The sequence below is a fragment of the Gouania willdenowi genome, chromosome 8, assembly GCF_900634775.1.
Source record: "Gouania willdenowi chromosome 8, fGouWil2.1, whole genome shotgun sequence".
NCBI classification, from domain to species: domain Eukaryota; kingdom Metazoa; phylum Chordata; class Actinopteri; order Blenniiformes; family Gobiesocidae; genus Gouania; species Gouania willdenowi.
In genome coordinates, this window is record NC_041051.1 from 21,265,846 (window position 1) to 21,288,780 (window position 22,935).

Genomic DNA, 22,935 nt, shown 5'->3' on the forward strand with positions numbered 1-22,935 from the left:
GAGGTTACCATAGTAGCAAGTGGGCTTGCTTAAGTGATGTTGTTACCCTTGAATAGGCCACCTTGTGTGATTTACCAGTGTTTTGCTCACAATCAAGGCCTGCAGGCGCTTAGTGAACCTTGCCTTAGTGATGTCACAGGTACAAAGTTCAGTCAGTAGCTCTGATAAGTGAGGAGGCAAACAGACGGATCGATGAACAATAGCGTATTTAACAAACAGCTACAATGTGACCTTTGGCTGCGAGGGGAGATAAGGCCCCTGCCTTCACTTCTTCACTCTGTCATTTCTGTTTGTTTGTTTGTTTGAGTAAAAAGGGGAATATTAGCCACGTCAATAAAAACAGTTGTGACATTACATTCATTTGGCAGAGATAAGAATCTGGGTGCTCAGGTTGAAATGCAAGATTTGTCATGTATGGGTGGAGTTAGTGTTAATCAGGGGAGGGAGAGAGAAAAAAGGTTTGGATATTTACAGAATCGTGTGTGGAATGAGGGCAGAGCTGCACTGAGAGACTGAGGCTTGGTTTGTAGTAGAATGAGCTGAAGAAGAAGTGACAACCAGACTGGGAAGTATCGCTTCATCTTATTGTTTCTGTTCTGAGGATTGGAGTGTCCTTTTTGTCAACATGAGTGCTGATGGCAACAAACAGCGCTATGTGTCAACCTTCATGATGTACATCAAACCACCCCAGGCATCATCTGCACACGGGAAGGAAACAAAAAGCACTGGCATTAAGAGCTCAGCCAAATGTACAGATACAGGTAAGTTGTGCATGCATGGAAAGGTGCAACAATAAACGTTTAATGACTGTTGTTTTTAAATAGAAGGAACACCAGCAGGTTTAAAAAAAAAAAAAAAAAGAGAGAGTTTTTAATATTGTTTGTTTAAACAGACAAGTCAGGACACGATGGCTGAAAAGTCAGGTTAGTAAAGTAAGAGCTGGAAGCGTATTTATTTACCTTTGATGTAGAAACAAGTAATAGAATTCAAAAGCTGACAATTATAATAAAGCAGTTTAATTGTCAGAGATCATGCATTTGTACCCTACATGGTTTGACACATTTTCGGTGTTGTTTGTGTATATTATATTAAATGTCAAGTTAGATGTTTACTGTCAGCAGGGCCTTTAACTTTTAATGTGAGATCATCATTTTTCCATTCACCTCAATGTTTTCATTCATGAGCAATATTGCACTAAATTTAAAGCCTACGACACACGCTTGCTCATAAAGAATACGTTTTATTTACATGTTCCCTAACGTTTGGTTCTGTATGATATTGCTTTATATAAGACACGTAACTTGTCCTGCATGCAGGGTTTTCACTAAGTTCTGCTTCCACAGAAATCCGAATAAAAAATAAAAATCTGATAAATAAAACCACAGACTTGCTAATAAAGTCTGTGACTGTTGCCAAATAGCTGTTGAAGCAATTATACGACTTCATTCATCGTGTGAAGATCCCTCTTTAGTGCTTGTTGTTAGTCAAACCTGAGCGTTGTAAACAGTGACTAAAGGTTGACCATAAAATATTATTTTGTTAAGCCCTAACTAGTTCAAGCTTTATTGAGGATTTTTCATACTATTGTAACAACGGCTTCTAAAATATGTTATATTTATTTATTTTTCTTTATTATGTATGTTTGTTTGTTTGTCTTGTAAATCAGAGCAGATGTTGAAAAAATATTTTTTAATTCAGTGTTGAATTGTATTGGCACAAAAAAAAAAAAGTCAAAACAAGAACAAAAACATTGATGTGAGATTTTCAGGCACGTGACAAGAAAGTTATCCCACATTCATTATTTACTGACACTCTTCAGTGTTTAGCTATAACCTTTTATGTAGAAGCACAGCAGTAGAAAACAGTGACAAATGTTTCAGGGGATGTTAACAATCTGGACAAAATGCTAGATTTATGGATAGCAGACTAAAGATAAATCTTAGTGAAATGTACGTTTCAAAGGACACTTTTACACTTTTGATAAACTGATCAACAACTGTCATCAAAGTCCAGAAAATCTTTCTCTACCATCTTGTCACCACCCAGGGTCTCCTGTCTTCATAAAGCCGCTGAAAGACTGTACAGTAAATGAAGGATGTGACATCACACTTCAAGGAGTTCTTTCTGGAAGTCATCCAGTCAAAGTGTCATGGCTCCACAATGGTGCGTTCTTCCAGAAAGCCTTCTCAACTTACGAAACATGTTTTATTGTTTCAAAGCATTGCATTTTATTTTCTCATATACTGTAGGTCAAGTGGCTCGTTTTGGCAAACCTTCCTTCAATGGAAGTGACGTGAGCTTTGTGGTGAAGGAATGCTTGCCAGAAGACGCTGGGGCTTACACCTGCATAGCAGAGAGCAGTGCAGGAAAGACCTCCTGCAGTGCTGCAGTATTTGTTAACGGTAACAAACACACTGAGATGTACAAAAAGAACAACGGCGTAAACAATGACATATTTCCGTAGCATAACACGAGGGTGTTATGTTTATGAGTTATAGTTTTGATCTGTTCCTCTTTTTTCAGACTATGAGAGCCTCTGTGGTGTGAAGAATGATGATGCAGCGAGTCCCACTTCTCCATCTAAAGACATCACAGCAAATGGAAAGTCGCCACACACCACCACGGACGGGCTCTTCAAAGGGTGCACCTCTGAGAAGCAAAGCCCAATCTCATCTCCAAGAGGTAGAGTTTAAACTTTAAAAAATAAATAAATAAATAAACGTAAGATAGCTGGAGCTAGGGTGATTTGAGCTAGCAAGACCTTCTCTAAGCTCCACCCCCTCCCGGGGCTCCGTCCGAGGCCACTCCCCCACAAGCTTGAACGCGAATCTGATATAAAAAAAAAACAAATCCACCCAAAGCAAAATAAATAATGAGCTATTCAACTGAAAGACAGTAAGGTCTGCATTACTTTTAATGCTGCGTTCACACCGAATGCGTCTACTGCGGCACCGGACGTGTTTGCCGCACGAAACGTTCCGCAAAATGTATCCATTCGCTTCATATGTGCATTTGAAGCAAAACACCGCCCACCAGCGACAAATCCAACTCGGATTAAATCATGAATTGATATGATTAATAATTACATCATTTTCAGCTTTGTCCGCATTTACCAATAATTCTGTATTATAATTCCTCGACAGAAGCTGGATAATCTTCACAATTAGAATTAGAGGTGTATGTGTGGATCCTTCCTTAGTATTAAATACCATATCTTATGCTGGAAGCGTTGACAGATATTTTGCAGTGTTAAGGTTTTGTTCCAGGTCACCTGCATTTGTTGAAGTTATATTATTGACTCAAATCCAATAGCCGTGATGTAATTTTATAGTTGTACACTAAAATGCCAGAAGTCATCCACATAACTGAATGCAGGTGTTCCCGTCACTTCCATGGAAATAGGTGCAGACGACTTGAACCAAGATTCATGAAATTAGGGGTTCCTCCTCAGGGCTCGGTGAATTCCAGTGAAGTGCCGCGACGGGAGGGCACCTGTGCAACAAGTCTAGTCATGAAATTTCCTCATAACAAAATATTTCACTGCCATCTGTCAGTGGTATTTGACAAAGTGGAAGCGATTAGGAACGACAGCAGCTTTAGGTTCAAAGTGGTGGTGGGCCACGTTAAACGACATAACTGGGTCAGTGAATGCTGCGGCACACTGTAGGCAGAGTTCAACAACCTTCTGAACAATCAATTGCAACAGACCTCTAAACTTCACATGACCTTCAGATTAGCTGAAGACTAGTGCATTGAGAGCTTCATGAATAGGTTTCCATGGAGCTACTGCTTCCAAGCCATGGGCAATGCAAAGTTTTAGATGCTGTGGTGTAAAGCATACTTCTCTGGACTACAGAGCAGGGGAGATGTGTTCCCTGGAGGGACTATCTTACATCTCACCTGATGGATGAGGATAGGTTAAAAGGTTGCTAGGAGAACAATGGTCTGACTGCATCAATTAAAGGGAATGTGTGGGGGTTGCTTTTCAAAAGTTGGGTTCAGCCTTCTTGGAAAAAATGTGTCTCTGACTTGGCAAACGCTGCGCATAAAACACTTTCAGCTTAATAAATAGATAAATACGTTTTATTTTTTTTTAATTTAAATGTCAATGCTTCAAAATATCAACAGATGCTTGGTTGGACCAGTTTTGGTCCTTGTGGAAACCCTTCCCAGATGAGTTTGCAACTGCAAAGGAATTAACTGACATTATATTAAAACCTATAGATTAGAAAAGGAATGTCACCCATAGTTCATATGTCTGTGAAGTCACCAGTGTTACCAGTTAACTGTGACTCTTGTAAAAACATGTTGACCATCTGGCCAAAGAAATTACAAGGAAATATAAATAATAAAAAATACTACAGAGTTCACCAAAGCTCATATCATATGCAATAGTGTGTTCTTTCTGCTGCTTCATTTGTATTGCATTTTCCTAACGCAACAAAAACATCAGTGTTTAACATGGATTGTCTCTGTATCAAAAATCTGTCAATGGCTAGAATAATTTGGGAAGCAAGAAAACAGAGAGTACTGAAAACTGTTGCAATTGAAGACAGTCAAAAAGTTGAGGAATTTATCCATTTCTGTGTGTTGCACTAGCCAAACGTGTGATTGCTTTAAAATGGGAGGATATTGAAGGACCTAATTGCAGTCAGTGGATTAGAAAGATGTACTTACATAGTCAGAGGCAAAGCTGAGGAATTTCATGAGATGTGGACTCCTTTCTTACACTTTATGGATGACCTAAACGTACAATTGTCTGCGACTAGACAAGGATTGGTGCCACCACCATCATCGTAACAAGAACGCCTGTGATTTGCTATTTTACCTCTAGTTAAGTTTTTATCTGTATTTTTCTTAAATGGATTCTCTGTATATTACTTCTTGTCTATGATCACTTGCTTTTTTATGTTATTTTATTTTATTATCATTATATGTGATTTTATTTCATTATTATTATAATTGTTTTTCTTTCATTGCCGATAATCTTGTATTGCTGAGGGCGGGAGGGAGGGAGGGTTCTTGTGAATTCTTGTTGTTTGTTGTTATTTGTCCTATCAATGAAAAATTTAATAGACAAATTGTGAAAGAAAAAAAAAAAAAGTAGAGGAATTCGAGAGATGTTGACAAAGTCTAAAGTCTGCTATTGGACTTCTCAATACTCTCAACTATTACCCATATATTTATATTTCGGGAAATGCATTTGTGGTGGAAAAATGCTGCATATTAATCCTAAACTTTGAATCAATGCGAAAGCAATAAAGCAGGCGCCTAGCAACAAGCACCCCCCTTAACCAGTAGTAATGGTCAAAGGGGTGATATTAAAATGATTAATATTGTACAGTGTTTTAGTTGTTGTTACGGTATCTAAGCAGCATTAAATTAAGTTGTTTACGTAGCTTATCTACAGTGTCAACAACATAAAAAAAACATAGAAGAGATACAAAATATTCAGTTTTATTTTGAAATTATAATCTTAAACTCCAATTAAAAATAAAAATAAAAAAAAGAATCTTAATCCACAAAACTTTAAGCATCTACTTGGAATTTAAGAGTTTAACTTGAGTTATTCTCTGCTATAATAATTGTAGTATAAATGGGGTCTAGCATTGGCTTTACTGATGTCTAATAGCATAATTGTTTTTGGTTATTATTCATGTCTTTTTTTTGTTTTTTTTTTTAAAGAAGAAAATGAAAACAGCTCAAATCCGCCCCTCATCATGGTTTGCCTTGTGTTGGCCTGACGCTATTGGCCCCTTGACCATTGTTTTGTTTTCAGGAAATCCATGTTTATCTACAATCGGAAACCCACTTCCAGTCATCATATGATTGGCTGCTGGGCAACATTTATACCAATCCCACAAAACTGCAACCATTTGACACACCCATCCAACGTTATCAGCCCCAAATGAACACCATGTAGGGCCGTGGATCATAACTCAGTGTACAATGATGCTCCCATGGTGTTTAAACGCATTGCCTATAGTCCAACCAGAGCCACACCTCTAACCTTCTCCTCCTCTAAACACATACATTTGTGCTCCTGCCTCTGCAGAGATCATTCCAAAGAAGAGGATCAACACAGGATCGGGTGAGAATACACTTTCTTTTTAAACGTGCTGTAAATCGGCAAAACAAAATGAATCTGTTTGTCAATATTCTTTCACTTCTGTGTGTTTACTGTTATCGTAGATTTACCTGTTTAATCATAATCAAACCATGACGATCTGGTTTGAGCTGTTGGGCTTTGCCCTCAAGCTGCACCCGCCTTTGAGCCTTTATTCTCTCTGTAATAGTATGCTAAGTCATTGTTCCTCTTAACAGAGGAAAGCCTGAGCAACAACAGCAGGAAAATCTTACATAAAATTTAGTTACTGTGCGTTAAGGGTGTACAAAATATCTAATCTAGTTTATTTAATGGTTTATGGTCCCATAATGGTTTACTCATGATTAGATGGATTAATTTTAAAGCCAACACATACTGTAAGTGAGGCCGAATTATTATTCGGTCAAAATAACAGATGGTGAAATGCCTTCATAGTATTTGAAGCTCACTACTAAACCAAGTTAATGTCTAATACAGAAATAGAATAATAGATATAATTCGTTCCCCACCCATAAGATAAGCACTAACTGGAATGATTGGGTCGGACGATGAATGAACGAATGAACAAAAGCTGTAAATTTGTGATTTCTATACACTTCCTTTGAAACTATGCCCAATGAACATTATTTTTAACCAAAAACAAACTTGATTACACAAGGACTGGTTATACTAGTGTGGAGTAAAGTCTGTTTTGCATTCTGTTGCTACTTAGGACACTCAGCTGTAGACATAATAACAAGGGTCTCACAGTGTTACATCAGCTCACAATCCTTATTCTGGTCAAATTTCCAGCCAATGTGACACTCTAGGTCAGTGGTTCCCAACCAGGGGTACGTGTACCCCTAGGGGTAGTTGAGCACATTGCAGGGGGTACTTTGGAAACATTGATGAATCTATTTCCAACACGCTGAGTCATTTTTAAGCCTATTTCAAACACTGTACATGCTCATATGATATATTTTCCACCCGTTTACAATAAACGGCATTAATGGAATAAACAATATTGTGGCCTTAATATCCTACTACATTGTTACTAACATGTTATGCACATTACTAAAAATTGAGCTAAATATATTCTCTGATAGGACGCACGGTGGCTTAGTGGTTTGCACGTCCGCCTCACAGCAAGAAGGTCCTGGGTTCAAGCCCTGGGGTGGACACTTGGGTCCTTTCTGTGTGGAGTTTGCATGTTCTCCCCGTGCTGCGTGGGTTTCCTCCGGGTACTCCGTCTTCCTCCCACAATCCAAAAACATGACTGTAAGGTTGATTGGAGTCTCTAAATTGCCCATAGGAGTGAATGAGAGAGTGAATGGTTGTCTGTGTCTGTGTTGCCCTGTGATGGACTGGCGCCCTGTCCAGGGTGTACCCCCGCCCAGCGCCCTATGAGAGCCGGAGATTGGCACCGGCAGACCCCCGCGACCCTGATAAGCGGGTATGAAAATGGATGGATGGATATTCTCTGATACACAATAATTGTAATGCACAAAATTGATATTCAGTGTGCATTGAACGTATACTTGTTGACAGTTTCAAGCCGTAGGAGTTTTCACAGGCCAACATTTTAACAACATGTAAGTAAAACAAGAAAGGTTACTAAATCGGAGTGACGAAGAGGTTCTCCTAATCTGAAGAGAGGCCTCGGGGTACATGAGACAGAAAAAGTTGTGAAACACTGCTCTAGGTGATGATTGAGAAAGTTTAGGGTTAAGTACTTCTCTTTTACAGGTCCTGTGCTACAATTTGAAAACCCACCTGAGCTCGTGGAGGTGGAGGTCGGACAAATTGCCAGGTTAACCTGTTGTTTCAGCTGCACCCCGCCAGTAGTGTCCTGCTGGGTTAGAAACAAAGCGCAGGTGTGAATAACTGATAGCTAAATACTTTACTGTATTCATCCTTTTGATTTGACAAGCTTGTTTCTTTTCACCCACAGGTTGTGGAAGGTGCAGACCTGTGGACAGAGAGTACTGATCGCAGCAGTTCACTGGTGATAGCAGATGCACAACCACAACACACTGGGCGTTACACTGTTGTAGTGAAGGATCGAAAGAGCTCAGCTCAACATACAATCACCCTTTCTGTAGTAGGTAAGGCCACGGTTTACGGTCTGATGCTCAGGACAAGAGCTGCGTCCAAATAGTCCCTCCTATATATCTCCTTTCCTATCCACTTCTCCTTAAACCCCGGAAGTGTTTAAGTAACGGTCATGATAAGCAGCATTCAAGATAACTTTAAGCTATAAAGAAAAGAGGCTTAATGCTTCCTTTATAACCACCTTTAGCCCTATTTTATTTCTATAGCGCATTTCATACACAGTGTGCCTAACATGATCAAAATGTGCAACAGAAAACATTCAACAGCTTAAAATCAACAAGAATATTAAAATCGGCAGCAAAAAACATTTAAAATCATCTAGAAAACACTGATGCATCCTTTACCAAAACAGACAAGATAATGCTGCCCCACAATGCCTTGCGGCGACAACATTTAAAGGGACCCGCTCATCCAAGCCTTCGCGGAAACTCACGAAGACTGAAAAGGGACGCATATCATTTAAGTTACTAATGCAATAATATGCCTTGAACAACTTTAAATAATCTAAAACCCATATTTTATGATATGCAAGCCATTAGTCATATTATCAGATTATAACCCGGTCATTCAAGAAAAAGGGATCAGAGACAGTTTTATTCAACATAATTCCTATTTCTGAGTGGAAGGTGTGTGTGAGCAACCATTCTCAATGTCACATTCTTTTCCTTTGATTTACATTATAACCGTGTCATTTTTCAGTTTATATCACCTGAAAGTGTTATAAAAATGTGCTTTTGGAATTTTTGGAAATTTGTAGTTTTTTCACCACGGCAGACGTCACTAATCTTCGCCGCCATCAGATTTTTACGTCACCGAGTGGAAGTGCGTCTGATTGTCAAAACAAACATGATGGCCTTTTCCTAACTCCTTTAGGAAATCTACTAACACCATTCCTTAACCCTGTGACATCATCCACAGGGTTAAGGAGAAGTGGCTGAAAAAAAAAAGAGATAGGAGGGACTATTCGGACGCAGCCAAAGTGAGCATTTCCTTTAAATAAAAAAAATGTCCTCCCAACAGAGAGGCCGGAGCCTCCTTCCTCCAGTCCTGTGATCTCCGAGGTTTCTCCTTCCAGCCTGGTGCTGTCCTGGTCCGGTCCTTGTTTTGATGGTGGCAGTGCAATCCTTGGTTATATTTTAGAAGTAAAGAACCAAAAAGGTCCTGAACCTGGGGAATGGAAAGAGCTCACAGCTCAATGTAAAAGCACATCGTATAAAGTATCCTCTGGTCTGCGTCTTGGACAGGAATATTGTTTCAGGGTGAAGGCCTATAACAAAGTGGGAAAAAGTGGGCCAAGCCCGGAATCACCAGTGGTTAAAATGGAGCCGAAAGGTAAGATTAGATATTAACAACACATACAGACAAATATGTTAAACCTTTAATTGCGTTTGTATATGTAGGACAAGAAAAAAAGAGAGAAGAGGAGGTTGCCCTGACGTATGATAGTGTCACCATAGACTCCTGTCACAAAGTCACAGATCACTACCATCTGCAGGAAAAACTGGGAACGTAAGTATCTGCACAGTCAGGATATTTTGTTTTAACTTACAGTATATGCTACACATAATTATTCAGGCTCTACTTCATGAAGCATAATTTTGTTTGCCTATGCCTGTGTGTGATACAGTTAGAACATGCCATAGGATTTATAGGCATCTATCAGCCGTTTCAGTAATTTAGCACACTGCTAAATTGTCAACATGTAAACTGCTTTAAATGTGCCACTTATTTTCTAGTTCCATGTATGTAAAAGTTGTAATATCTCACTAATGAACAACGCACACGTTAAAAAGGTCAGGTTGCTTTAATCCCCAAAGTTGGGAAATAAACTGTACATTACATGAAGTCCATTAAATGTAATCATTGTTTAGGAAAACATGTATTTGAAATATTCCCAGTTCTGAACCACTGACATATCTTAAGAGCCAAAGTTTTACTCTTTTACAATTGGTCAATAATGGTGATAAATTCATTTTTATCATCTGATCACCTGGCCTTTCTGCTTTCAATGCTGTTTTATTTTCTTACTATTGTTAAAAATTTTAAAAGGTAATTTTATTGTTTTTAATTAAAAAAAATTGTTATCAGTTATAATCTTAGATATTATTGATTATATTATTATTAATATTAATATTTTTTTGTAGTATTGATCTGTGAATTTCTCATTGAATTTAAAAGAATGTTTGCCATACAGTATTTACCTTATTCCTGACGGCGCTAACTATAGATGACTTTGAAAACAACCTCACAGGAAATTGGGAAGAACAGGTAGCAGTTGGAAATTGGCTAATCAATAACATTCACAATTGATTACTATTATTATTATTATTAATTTGCCAATTAGCAGTAGTGTTTTTTCTTATTTAATTTATTTGGTATTTATGGAACAACAACCAGTAGTTAAAGTTCTCTGTTACTTACAAGTGTACAGCGTTTATTCAGAACGTTCTGTTTGTTCAGTACTTGTTTGTTCAGTGATGTTGAAAGATACGCCTTGTGTTTAGCTGTTATTATTTGTCTATTTGTGCACACACAGGAAGTTACACACGCGTGTGTGCAAAAAAAATATCCATACACATGCTCTGTTTGATTACGTCAATGGCTGCAGTTGAATAATTAAGTTCCGTTTATGAGTTATCTGTCAGACAAAAAACATTATTATTGTTTCAGTTTTAACTCCTAATTTTTTAAAAAAAATATTGCTTTCTCAGGGGAAAGTTCGGCTTAGTGTTCAAGCTGACACACAAAGAGACAGGGCGTGTGTGTGCTGGGAAGTTCTACAAAGGCCGTCGCTCCAAGGAGAGGGAGGCAGCTCGTAAAGAGATCGATCTGATGAACTACCTCCACCACCCCAAACTGGTTCAGTGTCTGGCTGCGTACGATCACAAGCCTGAGATGGTCATGGTCATGGAGTTGTACGTATACCACTGAACACTCAACATCAGTCGTGAAAACTCTGTGTTCGTCACTATAGCATGTGTGTGTTCAGCATTGCAGGTGGAGAACTCTTTGAACGTATCGTCGATGACAATTTCGAGCACACGGAGCCGGCCAGTGTGCGCTACATGCAGCAGATCCTGGAGGGGGTCGGATACATGCATGAGCAGAGCATTGTTCATCTGGATCTCAAACCTGAAAACATCGTGTGTGTCGACTCCACAGGCACCTCCATAAAGATCATTGACTTTGGATTAGCGTGCAAGCTCGGTGGGTAGATCTAACCTAAATGTTCTCTCATTGTGCTCACTTTGACTGATGATACTGTGATATCTGTTGAATCAGATGGAATCACACCTCTGAAAGTGATGCAGGGCACGCCAGAGTTTGTGGCCCCTGAAGTGATCAACTTCGATCCGGTCTGTCTTTCTACTGACATGTGGAGCATTGGAGTGATCTGCTACATATTGTGAGTTACATCTTGTAGCGGTTCAATAGTATTGATTCCATTGATAAGGCTCACTCAATGCACCAATATAACTCAAAGGAAAGCACTTGTATCCACAATTAAAAACATGCAGTATTGAAAAGTTATCAAGCCAACAACTTAAGTAAGAAAAAAATGAGATGTCTGAGTAAATGATAATCCAGGAATCAATGGTTTGGATAGAGTTGGAGCCTATTTAATGCATCTCTGCTCACCAGTCAACTGTAGATTATCAAAATAGAGTACGACCGATATGAAATATTAGGGCTGATGCTGATATCGATAATGTATCTGCCGATAATATCGGCAGATAACCGATATGTAGGATATAAACTGTACATAAAGACAAATTCTTAAATTACCCAAAATATGATTGAAGATGAAGAAGCATAACACTACTAAAGTAAAACAAGGATATTGAAAAATAAAGTTACTCAAATCATAACCAGTAAATATGAATAAATTAAAGACGTCAAAAATGTAACTGTTAACCATGAACTAATGCACTTCTTCCAGTGTTTTGTAATCAGTACTGCCAATTCTAAAGTGGCAATTTATAATGCAGAAAGAGTCACAGAATCTCTGTGCGCTAAAAAAAGTGAATACATCAGTTAAATATTATAGCTTGATCGATTATTTGGCCAAGCCATTGAGCGATGTTGATTAATCAGTGATAGCTTAACAACGGGATGATTAATTGGCTGGGCTCTAGTACACACTTTAAATGATATATTACATCTAAAAATTTAATTTAAGACACACGAGGACCACAGTTTGGACCATTGGCTACTCGACAACAATCATCAACCATATAATCAACAGTGCCTCTACTGGAAGGCAGATGATTCTCAATTACAAATGAAGTTGTTCTGAACATACAAGAAAAAAATATTTCACAAATTGAAATAAATAGACGTGGTAATAAATATCACTTGTGAAATTTAGTAAATGAGTAAAATATGTGTTTGGTTTATCATTATTGTTTTTGAACAACAACATTACAACTGCTGAGAAAGGTGGTTGTCAGAAACTGTAAAGGTTAAAACAAACCAACCAACAACAACAAAAAAAAAATGTTTACTAAGTAACCTATTTGGATCCAGCTCTGCTAAAATAAATACATTTAATAAATAAGAGAAGCAACAGAGAACACTCGAAAGTGCCACCTGCTGATCATTAAATGAAAAAGAAAAATTAAAATCTTATCCATCCATCCATCCAAGATTACTTAAAGCAGGGATTCTCAACTGGTGGGTCATGACCCAAAAGTGGGTCGCGGACCTGTACTGGGTGCGTCGCGGAAAGGTGGCCAAAAATAAAGAAACTAAATAAAAAAACTTTATGTTGTGAAATGCATGTTGCACAGGGAAATATATAGATTTATTTTTGGGTTCCTACAGCTTCAGTCAAACTAAATTCAACACTTTTTAAGACTTTTTGTCACCATTTGAATTTAAATTTAAGGCCAACTTCACAGTAAACACAATTAGGGGTTTAAAAAAAAAAAAAAAAAAAAAAAAAAAAAAAAGCCACATCAATTCCATAAGGTTAGAGAAACTTTTTTCCAGTGTCTAGTGTAGACGTGCAACTAGTATATACTTTGGTTTTGAGATATTTGAAGTAATCAAATAGTAAAAATCTAAATATTGGTAAACTTCTTTTTGAAGGTTGAAATATTACACCGTATTCATCACCTCCTATCTCACTGACTTTCAAGGCTAATACTGTAGTATCCATAGATGTGCACATTATAAACACTGACTTCTTCTTCCTCGTGTCTTTTTCTGTCAGGCTAAGTGGTGAGTCTCCGTTCCAGGGGAACAGTGATGTTGAGACCTTGGCCTTGGTCACAGCTGCTCAGTGGGAGTTTGATGAGGACAGCTTTGATGAAATCACAGAGGAGGCCAAAAACTTCATCAGTTCTTTGCTCAAAAAAGATACTCGGTGATTATCTGCACACTCAATGTATAAATGACTTCCTTGCACAGCCACCAATAGTTGTCTGTGCCATTAGGAGGAGGATGTCCTGTAAAGAGGCCCTTGCACACCCCTGGATGGCGACATTTGACTCTGGAGATCTGGCAACCACATCAAAGAGTCTGTCTAAAGAAAAGATGAAGAGGTTTCTAGCCAAGCAGAAGTGGAAGGTAATGTCAGATAGATTTCTAGTGTTGGCATTAGGCAACCCAGAGCCGTTTAGAAAGAGAGTTGCCTCGGGCAACAAGTCTTGGTATTGGTTTTATGTTTTGTCTTGTTTTTCTGAAATGAATTCTTCCTTCATTAAAAGAGGACTGCTGTCAGCAATTATCTTGAGTCTTGATCTTTAAAAGCTAAAGACCAAGTCAAAAACCTTGGTGTTTGAATTGACTCAGATCTTACATTCATCAGTCAGATCAAATCTATCACAAAAACATCTTCTACCACCTAAAGAACATCTCCAGAGTGAAAGGTTTAATGACTCAGAAAGATCAGGAGAAACTGGTCCATGCTTTTATCTCCAGCAGACTGGACTATTGTAATGGTCTTCTGACAGGAATCCCCCAAAAGAGCATCAAACAGCTACAGCTGGTTCAGAACGCTGCAGCTCGGGTCTTAACCAGAACAAAGAGGTCAGAGCACATTACTCCAGTTTTAAAGTCTTTACACTGGCTCCCAGTCAGCCTCAGAATAGACTTTAAAGTTCTGCTGCTGGTGTATAAATCTGTGAATGGGTTTGGTCCAGAATACATCAGTGACATGTTAGTCAGGTATGACCCCAGCAGGTCTCTCAGATCTATGGACACAGGTCAGATAGTGGAGCCCAGAGCTCACAGTAAACATGGTGATGCTGCTTTTAGTTGTTATGCTGCAAAGAAGTGGAACAAACTGCCAGCGGAGCTGAAGTCAGCATCCAATGTGAACATTTTTAAATCAAAGTTAAAGGCACTTTTTTTCTCTACTGCATATGATTGAGAGAGAGATTTTTAGTCATGTTGTTGATGTCATGATGATTTTACTGATGATTTTAATTGATTTTACTGATGATTTTAAATGTTATTATTGATTTTAAACAATTGAATGTTTTATCATGTAAAGCACATTGAGTTGCCTTGAGTATGAAATGCGCTATACAAATAAATTTGCCTTGCCTTGCCTTCACAGAAAGCAGGTAAAGCCTTGTTAGCCCTGAAGAGAATGGCTCTGCTATCCAAAGGTGATAGCTGTTGCTCCCCTACAAGTCCCAGAGAAGGTGACACACACTTTCTGAGATTTTAAAAACAATCTGAGAGTTGCAATGAAGATTCTCTTGAACTTTTTTATTTACAATTCTATTTATTTTTGCAATACTTCTATTTGTGCCACCACCCTTGAGTCCAGAGAACGAGCACGTCCTTCAGACTTTAGAGCACAGAATGCAGGGACCACCCATGTTCACCGAGAAGTTGAAAGACCAGACTGAAGCTCCAGGGTCTAACGTCCATCTTTCCTGTCACCTCACAGGTAAAAACATGCTTCTTTATCTATAATCTTTTACACAAGTTTGACATGTTATTACCTCAAAAAGCTGCTTTGATATGTATTATTTTTGACAGGTTACCCTGACCCTGAGGTAGTATGGTTGTGCGGTGAGCAGCCTGTGGAGGAGTCACCGACAGTGCAGATAAACTATGAAGAGGATGGGCGGTGTACTCTTGTTCTAACCAAAGTCAGCAAAGAGGACACTAATGTTTATACCTGTAGAGCCACCAATGAGCACGGGGAGGCCTTCTGTTCTGCCACACTATTAGTTCAATAGAGTTTTATGCTAATTCATTTTTGAGTGCCTTAAACAAGATTTTAAATCAACTTTTTGACATTTGAACAGGAAGGGCTGAAATAGTTTGCATAACACTTACTTTACAACAGTTTTCTATGGGTTGTTGCAGGTAGGATGGACATTGTTACAGAAATGGATGAAAAGAGGTTGACATTTTCTACAAAGGCCTCCAAAAACACAATTTCCTCAATTCCTTGGCTTTTAATGCCAACATACTAAGCAGGGTGAGTTAGGCCTTGAAGGGGATGTGAAACTCTCCAATGAGTGCCCTTTGTGAAGTCCATCGGGATCTTTGTAAAATATTATGTGCATTATTACAAGTATTTATCCTTTATATGAAAATACCCGCAATTTACTTTGGCATTTAGGGCATTCAAACTCTATACTGTTCCACAATCTCAGCCATAACATCAGAAGCTGTTACCTTTATTACCCAGCAGCAACATTCCACTGCTTTGTTGACAGTATGTGTGGGTCTGCGGACCACCCCCATTGCTGCTTTTTATAGTGCAGTACAGACCCTATAGCTCTCATTGAAAAAAAAAAAAACACAAAACAATGAAAAATGAATGCTTTATTATCAAATGTAATGATTGGTGTCCATTAGAGGTGTTTCACACAGTACACCCAGGAACAGTAGATTATAGAGATTTCAAATAAAGTTTAATACGTGTGTTTTTAAATTGTAAAGAAAACTGCAACAGAACTGGAAAAAAAATCCACAACGTTCCGTTGACTAACCTCCACGTGTCAGAGAAAAGATGAAAACAGTTGTAATCAAAATAGATTCTTTAATGGACACTTGGTTTATTTTAGCAACGAGCAGCATTCACATGTTAAAACAATCAAAGCTTTTTCAATGGTGGACAACTTTTCATAATAAATAAGCACATTTGTAAAATTAATAAATTAAGAGGGCATTCGTGAATAAATAGCTCAAGATTTCTTTCCACACACTTCAGCTCAAAAATTTAAGTCAGTGTAAAAAGACGACAATGGTTTGTCTAGTTTAAGGTAAATAAGGTAAACAGTCAACAGGTTTACTTTATGCTGAGCGCCCCCTCAGTGGCGCCTCCTGCTGGTTTCTATAAAGTGCGGCGGCCCTCGTCTCAAAAGCATTAACCAACTGTTTGACCACTTCATCAAAAAAAAGGCTGGCCAGCTGAGAGTGTAGGAGGGACTTAAACTCAAAGGAAACCTACAGAGGAGACAAAGGAAACAAGTCTGAAAAACACTCTTTTTTAAAAAAACAAACATAGTAACATTCATATCATGTGCATTTTTTCAACTTCAAATGTAACTGTTTGTTTGTATATTTGTACCATTTACACATCCTCTATTGATCATTCTAATAATTCAACGATTTTCAATCGATTTATTAGCAATGAAATTACTGTGCTGTATATAGTGGCATACACTGTACTAAATTTAGAGATTGACTTATTTCTACACTTAGGCAGTTCTACAGTAGTAGTCGTTTGTGGGTGAAACTGTAAAAAAAAAAAAAAAAAAAAACGGAATTTATTTTGAAGGGGACACTTTCACATACTGTATCTTCTTACTATTAAAAGTAGGTGGTGGTAATTCGGTGGAGAAACTTTTTTTAGCAGCCTTGGTTGTCATGAATACATATTTGAAAGTTGTCAGCAAAACCTACATTTCAGTCTGCAGCTAGGTTGGGCTGGTTTCCATGGTAATGATTGAGAAATTAACTATATTTTCAATAAACTGCATTTAAAAATTTGGGTGATGGTGGTCAGTGTGCTCCACATGTAGCTGCACAAAAATGTTTTCCAACAGTCAGATCATTACCTTGATTAAATTTTCTTCCACTCTCTTCTTTGAATCAAAATTTTTGAATTTTCCCCAAAACAATGAAATGAAAGAACAGTAAACATAGTTCAGTGATATATTATTATTAATATTATTACTATTATTATTATTATTATTATTATTATTATTAATAATAAAAATAATAATAAAGGGATTTTTACTGCACATTTTTAATGTGTTTTATTTTTTTAGGTTTCTGTTACCTTTTTGATAAATTATTAGTATACACTAAAAAAAATACACTTTGCAATCTTTTAAGATATAATTATGAAAACTTGATTATACCAAACAACCTCAAACACTAAAATATTTAAAATGATTTAATCATATGCCTTTTGCTGATGACCAATCACAGTATTTAATAACCAAATGTCTCAAATAAACCTAATGCAACTTCCATATTTATGAATGCTGGTATTTCTGACGTCTATTCCAGAAAAAGCCCTGGTGAACATCTTGATCAAAATAAGAATTGACAATTATTAATTTGCTCTTTGCCATGAGAGCTTCCAGACTATTACATGTTTTAAGTCATGGCATATTATGTAGAGAATGACATCTATACTAAATAGTGACAAAAAGTCCTATTTTTCCCACAGTCAGCATTCAGCCACTTCCATACTGACCCTCAGGCAACCTGAACCCATAATAAGGTTAAGATTCAATACTTCCTGCTCTGACCTCCTATTTAAGGCTACAAGAGTGCCAGCATGCACCTCCAGGCTAAGTTTATAACGTAATGAGATTTCACTCAGCGCTTCCTCCCTTTACGTAATCCATTCACATCAGTACACGGCCAAAGTGTAATAATAAGTCGCTCCTCAAGTAGCCAATCAGATACTGGAGAGAAACTTGTCCACAACTCAAAAGATTTGGAGTGCAGGTAAAACAGATAATTCAGATAAAGGAATGTCAGCTTGTATCATCTGTTTGCATCTATTGTAAATAGAAATGTATCTATAATAATTATTTGAGTAATCTAAATGCATGAATGCCAAATAAACACACATTTCCAACATGCTATAACTTTATTGGCCTCTAGAGGGCAATAAACCCCTGCTCTATGAAGCCAAAGCATGGCATAGAACAGTGGTTCTCAACTAATTTCAGAGACCGGGGACCCCCACTGTACCTAAAACTGGTTGAACACAGACATGATCATTGAAGAACAGTCATGTGGCCATCTATAAGGGAGAATAAGGGGGGGAGCTTTTTGGGGCACATCCATGCAGCCAGCAAAATAATGCTCCATTGTTCTATGAATATACATGAGTAAATAGTCATCTTAAAGATGTTAATTCTGGTTTCATTCAGAAACATAATGGGCTAAAAGTGACCAAAAATTGTGGAAAAGGGATTTTAAAAACCTCAGAAATTGGTTGAAATTTGCAAATTCCAGTGGGCAAAAATGGACAGAAAAAGTGGCAAAAAAAAAGGGTTTGGCTTAAAAGTGGCAGAATAAAGTAGGAACACTTAGTTTAAACTGGCAAAAAAATACCATTACAAATTGTGAATGTGGTTAAATTGGCAAAAATAAGCATGAAATATGGTGAAAAGAGGATAAAAGTGGCAGTAATGGGTCAACATATGTGACATTAGGTGGGGAAAAGTGGTGGAAATGGTTTAAATAAATGCAAGAAATGTCTTGAAAGTGGAAAATGTTTTGCAAATAAGCATTAAAAAGAGCAAAAATATGGCAGGAAAAAGTTATGAAAATAGGTTAAAATATGGCAAGTTTGGTGTAGTTGCAGAAAAATGGTAAAAATAAGCAAAGAATTGGCTCAATATTCTTAAGTTTTTTAAAGGCATCTGGAGACGTGACCCTAAGGTTGAGAACCCCAGGCTTAGAATGTGGTCTGATGGAGTAAAAAGGGACAAGCTCAGCTGTGTACATTTAAACCTCGCTTGGCAATGAACAATTCATGTCATTGGGTTTGGTTCCGTGCTACGACTCATCACCATATCTATGATTTAGATTCATTAAAGTCGCTTTTCAGGTCAAATAACAAAAGTTGTAGGATATACTTACAAATAAGTCCACTTTGCAGGAGGTTGATATCCCACTGGTTTCAGGAGTAAACCGCCATATTGTTTCAAGGTGACTGAAGAGATTTCCATCGCTGCACAAGGCCTATGTTGAAATAAATCACCAATCACTCATCACAGACTCAACCAAAATTAACAGGATACAAACTTCACTTTCTGATACCATACAGATTAAAATGCAGCAGAATCAAATACTGATGATAACACAGAGGCTGTTTTTTGGATCTACCAGGACTTACTCTGACTTGGTGGTTTGGGACAACAGTGACCTCAGAGGTGTATCTCTCCACAATGGGGGGAAATCCGATCTCGAGCTGAGCCTGAACGTCACCATTTCGCTTCTTTATGACCCGAGATTTCTTACACCATGGTACAAAGTCCTGGTACTGGTCCACACTGGCCACCAATGTGTACATCTGCTCTGGAGAGTAGCTGAACAGTGACGGACACAGACATGAGGATTTGTACCTTCTGTTTGAGGTGTTCCGTCTGTAGTTATACTGGCCTTTAGGGGTGACAATTGGCAAGGATGTTGCAATATGATACTTGGGTCACAATACGATATAATCACTATATCGCGATATCACAATATATTGCAATGTTCTACCCAGTTAATATCAAAATTTAACGTAGAGATGAAAAGTCAAGTTGCTGTTCATCAGAAGATATTGATCATGCAGAGGACAAAAACTATTTACTTCAAAACAACCTATTATTATTTATATTTATTATTATTATTATTATTATTATATCTACAGCCCCATCTACCGGAGTGGAGGTGCGGAAGTGGCACAATTTTCAAAGTTTATATGTAGGAACAGGAGCTGGTCATTATGCCCAGTAGTTAGGCTGCTCCGCTGAGTAGTGACAATGTCTCCAGCAGTAGAAAACACACATCCACAAAAATGTGAAAAATACAATAAGAAAAATATTGATTAAATATCAGGAAAAAAAAGTTTTGTTTTTTTTTTTTTTAAAATCGATTTTAAATCGGCACCCAAAAAAAACGCGATATATCATTATCACTATTTTTTTTCACACCTCTACTGACCTTACTATCCGACTCTCTGCGTACTCCATCCTTCTGGAGGTGATGGAAGCTGCCAGGTTGATGAAGCTGCGTGTGGGGGTGCTGAGTGGGGAGGCGGGACAGAGTTGGAGGGAGGATTTTCTTGTTGAAAGAATGTTGCACGATCCCAAAAGTCTGAGAGAAATCATACAGGAAGGAGTTATTAGAGAGGAGGTTGGGTCTGCGTGTTTTTTTTTTTTTATCTCTTAAATACACAAGATTTGCAAGAGTGCAAATATTTTACAGATTGGCTACAAAGGTTCCCAAAAAAAATAAGTAAATAAAAATCCTTTGTATAAATAATGAGAATGACTATCTCTAAAGCAGCGGAATAACATTCTAAAAAGTGCTTTTTGTTGCAGAGCTCGACTATTTTTATCTTATTTTATGTGAGGGTTACACAAATATTGATACTACCTATCAAATTGTATGAATTATAATAATTATTATTAATGTGATTGCCGGTTGTGGAATGCTCACGACAATGATTTGAAGGTTTGTAAAAATATTTGTCTTTTTTTTTTTTTTTAAATGTATAGCAGACAAAAAATCAGCCCCTACGCTTTAGAAAGTTGACTTGTAGGGTGATTTTTAAATTTTGATTTGTGATTTTTGAATTATCAGAGAATCGTAATTGTGTGTGTAAATGATGTAAATAGATGGGGGAAGGTTAGTGGGGTCATCAATTATGTATTGATTAAGTTAAGGGGCAGAAATAAAAGAATTAATTTCTTCTTACTGCTCTTTTCCAGTCATGAAAACATATTGTTTCATGTACATGGGTAATCTATGTTGGTTTGCATTTTCATGAAAGGAATAAATGAAGAAATAAAATGAAAATTATTGATAATAAAAATAACAACAATAGTTCATTCAGTTGAGACAATAAATGATAAAAAGTCATTCAATGCATGTATGTCTGTATATTATTTCATATATTTAAACACCCAATATTGATATATTTGAGTCCAAAATGATTTACATTTGTTTAAAGGTTAATGTGCTGCCTTATAAGATACAAATACATTCATTAAATCTTATGAAGGACCAAAAAAAAAAGAAAAAAAGCTTCACCAATTTTTACTTGCATTTAAAACAGTGTTGAAATGGGGGGCATTACATCATTATTAATAATAATAATACATTTTATTTATATTGCACTTTACATTTGATACCAAATCTCAAAGTGCTACAGGATTAAAAAAATAAAAAAATAAAAAAAAAAATAAAACACAACCTATATTAAAAGACAGGACTAAAAGAGGCATTAACTGTTAAAATAAGTTTCAGTAAAAAGGTGATATTTAAGTTTTTTCTTAAAAATGTCCACCGTTTGTGGGGCTCTGAGGTGGTCTGGGCCTATATCTTTTTTTTTTTTTTTTAAAGTATCTATTTGTACAGCTGCCGTACAGACAATCCCCAGTGCTATTGGTACGGCTACCGAAGTATAAGTAGGGTTAGGTTAGTTTAAGTCACGCGACATAAACTGACCTATCACGTGACCTAAACTGGCCAATGAGGGGCGCTGCGTACGAATAGAATGTCGATATATTAATACGGCAACCGTACGGATAGCCACTGAAAAAAAAACAACAAAAAAAACACTTTACTCTTATATTTACAGACTTCAAAAAGCATAGAAGCAATACAAACCTGAAATTCCTCATAAAAAGGTAACTTAATTAATTTAAAGTCACGATCCACGACTGACGTCATCACCAACAAGCTTAGAGCTAATACAGCATCGCTTAATTTCATCTATGTTTAATGTTTTTACAGCTTCCTTAATGGACTCACCTCTGCTTGGCTCTCAGATATTGTCCTGCAGCAGCTGAGGCTGAACGTCCTTCATTTATCTCCAGCAACGTCATCAGCAGCTTCTTCCTGTGGGACATTCTCTACACTTCAGAAAGAAAAATAAGTGAAGTTTTCTGAAAAAGTCGCTGTAGTGTGGTCGTAACACCGGCTGTGGTGGTTTGTGTCTCTCTGATTGAAGACCCGCTCCAACCTGTTCATTCAGCTCTGTGACGTCACCGAAGGTGCAACGCGCTGGCCAATCAGATTGTCTATGGCCAACAGGCGGAAAAGAGGCGGTGCTTGTACTTTTTACCGGCAATGACGTAGGGAAATTCCCAATAAACGCAGTAGTAAATGTTTAAACAACAGTTTATTGTGACAAAATGGGCTGTAAACATGCAAATCGTGTAAAATTTCACGAAAAAACAGTCGAGATGCAGAATTTAACCAAGAAAAAGTAAAGTCTATTAAATGCTGAAGTTTTTTTTTGTTTTGTTTTGGGTTTTTTTACAGAAAATTAATTAACTCTCTATCCCTGTTTGACTTGTACAGGGCTGATCTACTGAGTTTATTCCACCTGTCATCAGCCATACAATAGGGAACCAGTTCACCAGTTCATCAAATGGCTATAGACATATATTATATTATTTTATTTTATTGTTTTAACTTTATTTATGAGTTTTAACATTTTACATGTGACACACTAAGACAGGAAAAAAAAAACATACAGCCAGGTACAAAGTATACATGAAAATACTAGTTCATCAAACCTA

General features: G+C 37.3%; 2 protein-coding genes across 2 annotated transcripts; one reads left to right on the forward strand and one right to left on the reverse strand.

Moving 5' to 3' along the window:
• Positions 1 to 258: 258 nt before the first annotated feature.
• On the forward strand, positions 259 to 17,158 carry mylk5 (myosin, light chain kinase 5). The gene is made up of 17 exons (XM_028454828.1): positions 259 to 761; positions 2,047 to 2,163; positions 2,250 to 2,402; positions 2,524 to 2,682; positions 6,056 to 6,091; positions 7,832 to 7,959; positions 8,037 to 8,190; positions 9,218 to 9,529; positions 9,598 to 9,706; positions 10,909 to 11,112; positions 11,187 to 11,404; positions 11,480 to 11,603; positions 13,413 to 13,565; positions 13,636 to 13,768; positions 14,763 to 14,850; positions 14,958 to 15,101; positions 15,194 to 17,158. The coding sequence occupies exons 1-17, from the start codon at positions 626 to 628 to the stop codon at positions 15,394 to 15,396; spliced, it is 2,571 nt and encodes an 856-aa protein (XP_028310629.1). The 5' UTR covers positions 259 to 625; the 3' UTR covers positions 15,397 to 17,158.
• LOC114468122 (coenzyme Q-binding protein COQ10 homolog, mitochondrial) lies at positions 16,028 to 22,389 on the reverse strand. The gene is made up of 5 exons (XM_028454829.1): positions 22,163 to 22,389; positions 20,348 to 20,500; positions 19,536 to 19,728; positions 19,280 to 19,381; positions 16,028 to 16,615 (listed from the first exon to the last, which is right to left on the reverse strand). Exons 1-5 carry the CDS (start codon positions 22,258 to 22,260, stop codon positions 16,463 to 16,465), a joined length of 699 nt encoding a protein of 232 aa, XP_028310630.1. The 5' UTR covers positions 22,261 to 22,389; the 3' UTR covers positions 16,028 to 16,462.
• Positions 22,390 to 22,935: the final 546 nt, after the last annotated feature.